The sequence below is a fragment of the Mustela nigripes genome, chromosome 1, assembly GCF_022355385.1.
Source record: "Mustela nigripes isolate SB6536 chromosome 1, MUSNIG.SB6536, whole genome shotgun sequence".
In the NCBI taxonomy this organism is placed as follows: Eukaryota; Metazoa; Chordata; class Mammalia; order Carnivora; family Mustelidae; genus Mustela; species Mustela nigripes.
Genome location: NC_081557.1, coordinates 126,617,104 through 126,629,852, shown reverse-complemented (window position 1 = coordinate 126,629,852; position 12,749 = coordinate 126,617,104). Strand labels below are relative to the sequence as shown.

The 12,749-nt window shown below is 40.6% G+C and overlaps 1 protein-coding gene across 1 annotated transcript in view; it reads right to left on the bottom strand.

The window, feature by feature from the left end:
- Positions 1–12,749, bottom strand: part of ARHGAP10 (Rho GTPase activating protein 10) — a 314,545-nt gene that overhangs the window by 208,916 nt on the left and 92,880 nt on the right. The window contains exon 4 of the mRNA XM_059373466.1: positions 1,510–1,581. Within this exon, the coding sequence (XP_059229449.1) occupies positions 1,510–1,581 (72 nt within the window). The remainder of the gene's footprint in view (positions 1–1,509; positions 1,582–12,749) is intronic.

Below are 12,749 nucleotides of genomic sequence, written 5' to 3'. Positions count from 1 at the left end.
ACAAACAAAAACCTCGTAGGGTAGATGGCAAATAAAAAGAAAATATATTAACTAAGACATTCATTTTCCATTTCTATAATACATCCTCACTGACCACCACCCTCACTCAATCAAAAATACGAAAAATAAGAAATGGACACTGTTTCCATTCCATACCTGCCAATGAAGTGTAAAAAAAGAAAGAACCAAGATGTTCAAGATTTAGAACAGAATCATAAACTACAAAGTGGGACAGTCAGATCGCCAGATCTCTTATTTTACAGATTTGGAACAAAAACCTATTACTCGCCCAAGGTCACAGGTGTGAAAGCAGAACTCCAGTGACCTGCTGCAAAGCCAGAAGACACAGTCAGCCTGGTGCAGCTCAGCAAACAATCCCAGGAAGGGGACGAGGAGGGTACCCCACCAACCACTGTCAAAACACAGCCCTTCACTAAAAATGGTAAATACTATACCAAAAGGAAATGTCTAATATTTTAACAAGTCACTTAAAGGAGAACTGATTCTATAAATAGCAAGGAAAATGCTGGTAACTCTTTGGGCCCGGCTGTATAGCTACAGCCCTTGAAGCCACAATATGTATCTGTACAAAAGGATTTTAATATTTTGTTTAGGAAGATAAAGGGTAAAAAAAGGAAAAAAAAAAAAAAGAATCATATCCTCAAGCCATGTTGGGGGATGGGGGTGCGGGGTGGTAATACAAATATAAAAACTCTGTTCCCTACCTAAAATTGATGTTATTCTCTTCCGGGCCAAGCCAAAAATAGTCAACACACGAATGTTATTTTTTGTTCCTCAAGTGAATACATAAACTTCAGGAAAGGCTGGTGGAAATTATTTCTCTGGGATAATTTCAAAGCTCTGTTCACAAACTTGAGAAGTTGCTACATATATCCCAGGCTCCCTGTGGTCAAGTCACCATATTATTCCCCGAAACCCTGGCTAATTCCCAGATCCTGGCGCACAGGCTGCAGGGTTACTCTTCCTTGAATCCCCGACACCTAACTATACTGGCACATAACAGGAGCTCAATAAATTTGTGCTCAATGGAAGGAAATTACGTCCCAATAACCCCAATATTCTCTTCCTAGTTTCAGTGTCATCACGGTGTAGCAGCGTTTCTCATCTTGAACCCCCATATGCGGCTGCACTTCTCCATTAAACGGAAGCATTCAAGGAAGCCACTGCACTCCCTACAAAGGTAAGATGTTTCTGCTGGGAGCGAGTGTGCCTTTTGGTTAAGGATGTTTTCAAAACTTGTTACGGGAAGGTGTAGCCAGAGAGGACTAAAGGTTTTACTCTCCTACCCAGGTGTTTTGGTTTTGTTTACAATTTCATATCACCCAAAGGGCAAAAAGCACATTGAAACATAAAACAACAGATGGTTCACTCCAGCATCTCCTTTAAAGCTGCCAAATGTGAAGAAAGTGTACACTTGACGCTGTTCCTCTGAAACAGCAGCGGCCCCTCCGTCTTCCCTTTACAAGTGCACTCAAATTAGACACAAACCTTTACTGCTCCAAGTTGTTCTTTTCTGAATTTTTCCAAGGGTTTAATCAAGGTTTCAGTTACACTTAATGCCTAGAGGACAAGAATGATAACAAAAGAACACAGTATTAGGTTTCCCAAAAGGGAAAAAAAAAATCAGTATTTCATTTCCCTCTTCCACCCCACCCAGAAATAAAATGAACAACATATTTTAACTACCTTATCTCACCCCGCCAATGCAACCATTAAATCACTTCTAAATTTATTAACACGCTAGATCTCCATAAATATTTTCAGGAAAGAGGAGGTGGGGCAAAGTGCCAGTGAAATGTGCAACCCAGCCCCAACACAGCTCTTTCTTCAGGGAAAATAGCAAGAGGGTTGTCTTGAAACAACAAAGGGGTCTATCACAGTCATTAACAGAACACTTCTGTTTGAGTTTTTTTTCCCTCCCCCTCCTCAGAAATTTACAAGTCAATTACATTCCTTTATTAGTTATCAGACTACATTATGTAAAGGACTAGGTTTGTGTGTTACAAGTTTAAATACACTCAGTCTTACTGAAATTCCTCTTGAGGGTTTACAGGATATCAGCAAAGCCGTCACTGCAACTCACAGCAAAGTCAATATTAGGCGGGCTGGCAAACAGCTCCTACATGATAGGAGCCACACACTGACTCCAACCACAACTGCTCTCATTCTTAAAGTGACTGGCTTGGGGATTTTCATTTTAAGATGGATATACACAACAAACAAGGCTGAAAATCCAAACAAGAGGGAAAAACTACCTAAGGAAAATGCATTTAACAATATGCAGGTGAAGAATGGCTTTCTCACCATGTATTTCCAGGATATGGAAAACATCCAGGATAGAAAAGGAAACCTCAAAATACTTTACAACAATGTGCCACTGCTTTTTTTTTTTTTTTTTTTTTTTAAAGAAAAGTCCCCTAGAAATCCACGCTTTAAATTATAGAAAGAATAAGTGACTTAGAAAAAGAAAGGATTCTGGGGCACCTGAGTGGCTCAGTGGATAAGCATTTGCCTCAGGCTCAGGTCATGATCTAGGCTCCGGAGATCCCGCCCTGAGCTGGGCTCCTCGGCTTCTCCCTCTCCCTCTGCCCCTCACTCCCCTCATGTTCTCTTGTGCTCTCTTTTTATTTTATTTATTATTTATTTGAGAGAGAGAGAGAGAGAACACAGCAGGAAGGAGAGAGAGAAGATGCAGGGCTTGATCCCAGGACCCTAGGATAATGGTCTGAACTGAAGGCAGATGCTTAAGGACTAAGCCACCCAGGCAACCCATCTCTCTCTCTCAAATAAATAAAATCTTCAAACACATTTTTTTCTAATTAAAAGAAAAAGAAAGAAAGAAAGAAAAGGAAAGGAAAGGATTCTGAATTTAACCAAAGGCTCCTTTGCAATGTTCCATTAGGTAAGCACTTCTCCTGAAGAGACCGTTCGAACGGTGAAACAGGGAATCCTCGAAAAAGTGACTGTGCCTACTTGAGATGTCTAGAAGTTGAACTCTCTTCCTTGGGCCAGAAACTAGGTTCTACTCACTCCCACTATGACAACTTGTCACTTAGGTATCAAGGAGCTGGGGCAACAGTGAACTACAAGAATTAAGAGCAACAACTAGTCAAGGGAAAGGGATCATTTTCAAACTAGGTTCATTTTATCCTCTCTACACTGTTGAGCATGTGACCTACAACAATGGCAAACCAGAAACTCCTGCACTAAAGAAGAGAGCAGGGACAAAGCACATGCCAGGAATCCCAACCACTCAGAACAATAGGGAATACCTCCAGCAGATAGGAGAGGGTCTGCCATACATTTCCAAAGTGACCCAGCTCACACACAACCTCTCAAAATAATTTAAGGCACACTTCTATGAGCACCAGAGTCACTGTCTAGCTTCCACATCATGTTCCTGCATAAACCTACATATAAATATACACGTACATAAACTTACATATAAAATATACACATACATCCTCCATGGTGGCTGGCCCACTCAAGAAAGAAGCCAGCCCAGCAAGCCATGCTGGGAACACAGGAGCTAGGAACCACTCAAGTTCACAGAAGACAGGAGCAGAGATTCCAAATCATATAAGTATGAGCCCTAAAAGTACCAGATGGGGTCTTCCCCATTCCAAGCTGCCATTGCAATAAACCTGTATTACACGAAACAAGTATTTGCTGAGCGTTCAGCCTCAGGTGCTGAAGACACGATGATGAACAAAATCAGTCCAGTTTCCGCCCTCCTGGAAGTTACTGTCTAGCATGGGAGACACAGGATGCACTCATGAATACATAAGTAAACATCTAACTGCAAATTCTAGGAATCCCTTCCTATGGAGAAAAGCAGGGCTAAGGTGAGGAATATATTAGAGGATTTATAAGGAAAAAAAGACTCAGGAGAGTTCCATCAAAGAAATGACATTTAAGCTCAGATCTGAAAGAGGAGAAGGAATTAGGGGTGCAGAGAGCAAGGGAAACAGTTTCCAGCCTGAAGCCAGAAGAGGTCAAAAGGTTTAAGGTGAGGAATTTGTGTATTACAGTAACTAGCAAAAGGCTCCGGGGTGGGGGGGCATTAAGAACAGAGAAGTAGATGGAAAGAGAGGAGTGAAGGCAAGGGTGTGGGAACATGCAGGGCCCTGCAGGTCCAGGGAAAGAGTTCTTTGATTTGGGGCATGATGAAAGCCACTGGAGGGTTTTAAGCAAGGCACGAAAACAATGATTATTTAGATCTTTTAAAGATTACTCGGGGGTTCTCTGAGAAAAAGAGATTAGAGGTGAGGAAAACTAGGAGGAGAAAGACGTGCTAGGAGGCTTCTAGAATGGCACATACAATAGAGGATGGGGGGTTGGAATAACAAAAATTTTTCATAACAAAAACTGAGAGGAGACCATTTTCAGAGCTATTTGCAGGTAGAATCAAAGTGACCGATGATAGACAAAGCGGGAAAGGAGGGTGTTTCCAGGATCACTCCCAGATTCCTGCTACGAGCAACTGTATACGCGACAATACTCTTTAGTAAAGCAGGAAAATTTTGAGGAAAAGCAGCTGGGAGCAAGCACTAAGGCATTCCATTAAATCTGAGATTCCAGGAGACATCCCAAGGATAGTAAAATACCTAAATGCCCACATGAAGAATCCAGAAAAGATGGTTCAAAATCTCAAATGTGGGGAGGAGATGAGATGCTGTCCACACATGGGTATGGCCCTGTCACAGGAGTTGGGCTCCTTCCCCCCCTCATTAACAGGAAGTAAGGAGAACACAGTGTCAGCACAAATGAGCCTGCAGATTTCATGAAGAGAGGCTGGGGACCTGCTACCTGATGGTTCTTTTTTCTATGACATACAAGGCAAGGTCACTTACTAAGAGAGTTTGGGCATGGGGAAAAGTTTGCAGAGAGAGGAGAATGAAGGAAAGAATCCTCACAAACAGTGAGCAGGGTACTTCCTAGAGAAACATGAACACTTCCAGGCAGGCCTATAGGCCCTTTGAGATAAGCAAGCAGGAATTTGTGCAGACACCCATCGGCCCCCGTTGTGAGATTTTCTCTAGTGAGGCAGGGAGTAGGTGAGCAATGAGGGTCGTCCCTGGTAGGAGGATCTCCAGGAGACATAAACTTACCAGCATCACACTGCACAGGCAAACTGCACAGATGGGACTCTGTCTGGGTAAGGGAGGACTTCTAGAAGGGCATAAAACAGACCTGAGCCCAAAACAGGGCACTGGAGCTCTTCAGGCAAAGAATAAGAGTAACGAGGAGGGGAAAATGGACATCTCAGGGCATAGAGCTGCAAGCAATCTGGTGTCACTAACACAGCTGAAGAGATCCAATGGGCTCCGTTTGCCATCAGAGTAGGACATAGGAAATGCCCTGTGAATGCTAGCTGTGGGCATTAATAACACGGACATGTGAAGGCCTTTTGAAATGTGAGCCCTAAAACTCCAGATGGTGGAGTAAATGTCCTTTAAAAAGACCAAGCCAATTCGCAGACCTGTACCCCTGGGGATAAAAATGTTTATAAAAAATAAAAATAAAAAAAATAAAAAGACCAGGCCACAAAGATTACACATGAGCAATTGTAGGTCATTAAGTGTGTCCTTCGCTTGGAGAATTAATTTGCTGCAATATCTGACTCCCAAGGTCTAACACTGGTGTAGGAAAAGAATATAAGGGATTTCTGTCTTACTGTTTGCAGGTTAACAAAGAAATTTCCAGAATAAGGAAAGGAGTACCTGTTTTTTCCAATTTTCCAATATCCAATTTTTTCATTAAATGTTTTGATTGAAATATTATTAAATTTAAAATTATCTTTTTTTTCCCTTAAAAAAAACCTGTTTATGTAACTTCTGAACTGAACGTTAAGTATTCTGTTCAAGAACAAAATAACAGAGTGGCGACTAAATGCTTCAGTAAGGCAATGTTGGTTGAGCAACGAAGATTGTTTTCTTCTTTTTCTCAAAATAGACTGGAGACTCCTTGGAATCTCTCAGTTCCTTTTATAAATTTCACAGAAGTATTATATAATATTTGTTAGTAATAAGTGTTACTAAAATGTTCTAAGGCCAAAATGTGATTCTTCTTCCCCAGTGAAAAACGAATACCGAGTCAAGGACTACTCCTAAGACCTTAAAAGAAATTACTGTGTGGGGCGCCTGGGTGGCTCAGTGGGTTAAGCCGCTGCCTTCAGCTCAGGTCATGATCCCAGGGTCCTGGGATCGAGTCCCGCATCAGGCTCTCTGCTCAGCAGGGAGCCTGCTTCCCTCTCTCTCTCTGCCTGCCTCTCTGCCTACTGGTGATTTCTGTCAAATAAATAAATAAAATTTAAAAAAAAAAAAAGAAAGAAAGAAAGAAATTACTGTGAAAACAGTACCCCAACTTGAAAGACACAACTGAAGTAACAATACAAAAGTGTTCAAATACTAGTAGATTAGAAACCAATCAAGTCATTTAAAGAGAAAAAGAAAAAGCAAACACAGATTGTGATTTTAGAATCCACATATAATCTTATATAACCATATTTTTCCCCATAAAATACTTGAACAGGCCACAAAAGGAAGTCATAAAAAGCCGTGACTAATGAGCCTTAGAAGGGATTTTGGATAGTCTTGCTTAGAAACAGAATGCATCTACATGAACATAAAACGTGTTCATTTACCAGTTGCTTTCACCTTAGGGCAGGAGTCAGCCAACTTGTTCTACGAAAGGCTGGGTTGCAACCACTCAGCTCTGCCATTTGCACAAAAGCGGCTGTAAACAGTCTGTAAGTGAATGAGCAGAGCTAGAGTCCAGCAAAATTATATGTACAAAGACAGGAGGCAAGGCGGGCTTGAGCCAGTTAGCCGAACCCTGCCTTAGAGAATCATCTCAAGTATCATGGCCAAAGATATGCTACTTACTCTCAACCAACTGTATATTTTTTAAATATACATTTACAGTATTTGAAGGAGACCAAGATTTAGGAGGTAAGATTGACTGCTGGATAAGAGAACCACAGTGCAAGTAGCTGTCTGGCTGAAAAGAGGGATTCAAAAGTGATGCTGTAGAATTCAGCTGGGATAAGCAATCTAGTGGTTTCAATATTAACAGGCAACTGTTCAAGTGTAAAACTATTTTTTTTTTATTTTTTTTTTAAAGGCAAGATCTGTTTTTGTATTTTTTTTTTTTAAGATTTTATTTATTTGACAGAAAGAAACAGCAAGAGAGGGAAACAAGCAGGAGTGGGAGAGGGAGAAGCCGGCTTCCCACTGAGCAGGGAGACAGATGCGGGGGCTCAATCCAAGGACCCTCATTAAGTGAGCTAAAGGCAGACACTTAATGACAGAGCCACCCAGATCCCCCTCAAGTGTAAAACTATCTTAATACTTTATGTGAATTTAATAGCAGGCTTTAATAAGGGCTTTAGTCCCTAAAAATGAGTTAACTGAAGTCAGTGTGAGTCAAAGGAGTCATAAGTTGCCCTAAAAAAGAATGAACACATACACTGGATATGTTCAAACCAAACAAGGCAATCATTCACCTGTGTCCTATCTCAGTAGCATGGGTACTGCGGTTCAAGAGAGATTTTCTAACTGGAGTGAAGCAGGAATGTGCCCAGAATGGTACAACAGTTTAAGAAGAATAAGAAAACCAGAATTGGAATTGGAATTGGTCTAATGGGGAAACGCTATAGATCAGATTCTGGGATTGCCATCAAGAGGAGCTCAGTAAGACCTGCACTGAGAGACAGCTGGCCTGGGAGACCTCTGGGGTCTTAACCAGCTCCAGGATTCTGTGGGAGTTCAGAGAAGCAGAAGCACAAGGTACATCTCAGTGTTGAATGGCCAATCACAGAATCCATTAACACTTCATAATTCAAAGTAAAAGAACAGGAGTATTTTCTAACAGCCTGGGGAATTAAGTTTTCCAACAAGTCCAGTCTGAAATCCCTTTTATTAGGTACCTGGAGGTGAGAACTTAAATGTCTAAAAAGAAAAGGAAAGGTAGGGCAGTATCTCTGCCTGTCTCCATAGTTGAAGCAGTCACCAGGAAACCTGTTGACAAGGGACAGCTGACAAGCACAAAATCAGACTCTGCTTTGGAGAGAAACTCTGCTGCTGCTTTGAGTTTCCCCATTTGTGATCGAAGGATAAGTTCTGATTCTAAATCTAAAGAAAATGGGGCCTGGGCCTAGAAACCCATATTCTGTAAAAGGCGAAACTACATTGTATGAGATCTTTAGTAACATTTTTTTCACACCTCAGTCTTGATAAAACAGTGAATAAGTCCATGTAAGTACTAAACCATGCCTTTCTAATCACTCAGTACTAACAAGGATAGACTGAGTCTAATGAAACAGAAGGAATTATGTCTGTTCCCCATGGCCCTTGTTATTTTAAGCCTGGATTCCAAGTGTTCTTGACCCCAGAGGAATGCATAATCTGAGAGCAAAGGAGAATTTCCACTATTTTCTCCCATGACCTTCCAGATACTTCCCATCTCATTAAAGGGAAAACTCTACTTTCCAACTCCCCTATCAAGAATAGCAGCAAGAAACCATGTATCAAAGATATGTTTCTTACTTTCTTCTTGAAACAGAACCTCAAGAAAGGGTGTCAAGGAACTATTATATATATCTGAACATAAGAAACATTCTTCCCAAAATTGTCTCTCAGGGAAAAAAAAGGACTTAACCCTATATAAGAATTCTTACAGTCTCCTTAAAGAGTGTGCTTTCCATTATTTTGATCAACAAAGAACTCTTAGAGGAATCTTAGCCTTAACACCCCCACCTCCACCCCACCACCACACCTAGTTTCAGATCACAAAAGTGTCTGGGTCACAAAAACAAGAGGAAGCTAAGAAATATAAGAGATGCAGTTATTCTGGAGAAAACCTCAAATTATAAGAGTTCTGTGCTTTTGTAAAGACCACTTTAAAAGAAATAAGAGTGATTAAGCCATGAAAATACATCTGTATTACAAAATCTGTAAAAGAGACTGTCCAAATGTGCTACAAATGAGCACCTGTAGCTTAAGATAAAATGTCCAATGAAAGCATCAGAAAGGAATTTTTTTAAAGGTGCCATATCTCAAAGAACTCAGACAAGTGTGGCCATGAAATACTGTGGATAGGTATGCCGAAAAAAAAAAATCAGAATATATCAGTGATAAACATACTAACATAAAAGGGATCAAGACTTGGAATAACTTTTTTATGAAGTGGGGAAAAAAAATTCTAAAGTATACATCAATAATTTGATTTTAGGGACACCTGGGTGGCTCAGTCACCTTCAACTCAGGTCATGATCCCAGGGTCCTGGGATAGAGCCCTGTGTCAGACTCCCGGCTTCTTCCTTTGCCCCTCCCCCTACTCATGTGTACACATGTACACACTTTCTGACAAATAAATAAATGGTTTTGAAAATTTGATTTTAAAATACTGCCACATATTTAATCAACTACATGAAAGTAGGCATATGATTATCTAGTAGACAAACACAGGCATATTTACAAGTGTGTCCATTCGAGCCATTCCAAAACATTTTTTGTTTCATCTTCTCACAGGAAAACAGTGTTGCTGTACAATCAGGCATAAACAATATAGGTAGTGCATATCTGCCCTTTGGGATACACAACACTTAAAACACCTTCCTATGTTTGAGAATTCTACCAAATGAGGAACAGTCCACCTTCCACTATAAAAGCTGGAAATGACAGACTCTTGTTTTCCCAGCCACCTGGTAGTGAGGTCGTGGGACCTGGCCAGAGTTCCACTAATGAGATGCTCCCACCCCAGACTTGGATTTGGAAGCTAGAACTTCTAGTGACCAGAGATTCTGGTGGGTGGCAGCGCCATCCTTTCCAGAAGGAGCTGCTCCACAATCACCAGCAAGGGCAGCGGTGCTGTTGGGACATGCCATGTTGTGCACACCCTGCAGCAAACAGTACTGACGTTCTTCTCCAAACTGGGTTCTACAAGTGCAACTCCGGCCATCATTCCTGGTTTCCAGAACCAGATAAAGATCCTGCAAGCTACCACGCATGATTCTTTAAGATTTTATTTATTTATTCATGAGAGAGAGATAGAGAGAGAGGCAGGCAGAAGGAAGGCAGGCTCTCTGAGGAGCAGGGCACCGGATGCGGGGCCCAATCCCAGGACCCTGGGATCATGATCTGAGCTGAAGGCAGACGCTTAACTGACTGAGCCACCCAGGTGCACTACCAAGTATTCTTTAAATTAATTCCCATTCTGTTCAGAAGACTTAGACCTTGCAACTGAGAATCTAGACTAACAGAGCATTGGCATTGTTTAAATTGCAGACCTTTCAACAATTGTCAAAATGCAGCACTATCACTTCAATTCTTAAATAAGTTTTTTAACCTGATTAAGCCAGATCGTTTTTGATGAATTAGATTACTTCCCATCCACACTCATCCTTTGCAATCTCTCTTTTTCTCCATCTAGCCAGTCTCTCCCTGGACTGAGCCTTCCTCCATCAACCTAGACTTGGGTCCTAATAGAAAAATTAAAATGCACAATAAAGCCCTCCTATTTTTCTAGTAGCTAAAATAATAAGAGAAAGAAGGCAAAAGACTCTGATGTTAAGAAGAAATGAAAACATTTAATTGGTCGTTCTATGAGAGCCTTGTCACAGTGACAAGAGGCCAATATTCTCTCATGTGGGCTTGGTCCTAATCACCAGTTCTGGTTTTAAACCAGAGAAGAAAGCAATTCTCTTTTGTTACCTGAATATTCACAACTTTAAAAAAAGAGTAACAGTTGTTCTACCTACTTAACACAGTTAAGTGTTTAAAAAAAAAAAAAAAAAAAGGAAGGGAATGCCACACTAGAAGCAATTTTAACTTCCAAACAAATCCCTGGATGTTATTTTATTTATGAGCACAGCTCAAGCTAAGCTAATCCTTCTGGTGGAAACAAAATTAAATTTTAGAGCAGTGGTAGCTCAAATTACCAACTCAACTTGGTGAGAATCTTAAACCCACATATGAAGGTCTAAATGGGACATAGGTATAGACGTGCAATAAATTAATTCTATAGAGTTTAAACCTGAAAATTAAGAACCAATTATTGGGAAATAGTTTCTTGAATGCCAGATTCTTCTAGGCCACAGCAGTCCCATGTAACAGGCTAGAAATTGTAATTAATAAAATATACATTCTAATTTCACTAGATCAGTCACCACATCTTTGCTTTCTGAAAGTCCAAGAATAAAAAGTTGCTAGAGTTTTTGACTACTTTCAATCCTGAACTCTAATCAGAGCCTAACAAAACCAGAAGACTTGAGCTGAAGTTCTGACAATTTCTTTTCCCTGGCTTAACTCCCTGAATATTTGGCCATAATCTTGCCCTCAAAAAAGCTAAGCCATTACATCACAAAAGTTTAAGCTTCCCTTAATGTCTCTTTTCTACAAACAAATATCTTCGTGTTTATTTGAAAGGAAAAATAAAAAGGAAGCCCTGCATCAATTTTGAAAGCCATTCATTAAAGGTTGCAATTTTACTCCAATTATTTAAATCAAATGACTCTAACAATAAAGTTTTTTTTATTATTCTTAAGAAAAACTGAGAATTTTCAATGACTGGGTATATTATGAATAAATTAACCTAATAAGGACATTAAATAAGAGATTTAACCTTGATCTTCTTTCCCTCTGTGCATGAGGGACAATAAGGATCTAGCTTCTTCTTTTTTTTAAATAAATACCCAGCCAGAACAATCTGAGAAACAATAAAATCCCACAAAAGTGAGGGAAAGAGGAGCCTGACAGAAAGCTGCAAAAGTATCACAAGAGAATTAAAATTTTTATTTTTTAGCTTTAAATAAGAGGACATTTTATTTTTTTTTTTTTTAAAGACTTTATTTAGGAATGCCCGGGTGGCTCAGTGGGTTAAAACGTCTGCCTTCAGATCAGATCATGATCTTAGGGTCCTGGGATCGAGCCCTGCATCGGGCTCTCTGCTCAGTGGGGAGCCAGCTTTCCCTGCTCTCTCTACCTACTTGTGATCTCTGTCAAATAAATGAATAAAATCTTAAAAAAAAAAAAAAGATTTCATTTATTTGACAGAGAAAGAGTGAGAGAGAGAGCACAAGCAGAGGGAGCAGAGTGGGAGAACCAGACTCCCCACTGAATAGGGAGCCTGATGCAGGGCTTGATCCCAGGACCCCAGGATCATGACCTGAGCCGAAGGTGGCCACTTAATGGACTGAGCCACCCAGGGGCCTCCAGAGAATATTTTAATTTCTGAAGTGAACTATAAATCAGAGGCATAGCACCTAATGGAACCTCATAAATCAGGCCATAAATGATTGAATGAAGGAAATATGAGAAAGACAGAGAGAAGGAGGGGAAGGTGGGGAGACCTGTTCAGAAAAGAATGCCTAAACCCTTGGTCAATGGCAAAGAGACTAATCATCAGCCCTTCTGTGCCTGGGCTATCGGAGTGGCCGAGACAGAAAAGGAGTGCGGGAGGCAGGAAGGCTCTCTCCTTCTCCACTAAGCAGTCAGCAGCTGAGTGCCTCATCTCCACAAGGACCTAACATCTCACTGCATCCTCAAATGCTAGAACACCACCCAGCTCCTAACAGGCATTCAAAAATATTTATTATACAAATGAGATAGGATTCGCCTACAAATTTAGATAACATGAAGAATAGAGTTCCACAGAAATTCAACACTCCCTGCTGATGGGGACCATAGGAACCATGAATACCTGTGCTGAGGCTCCTCTACACATCA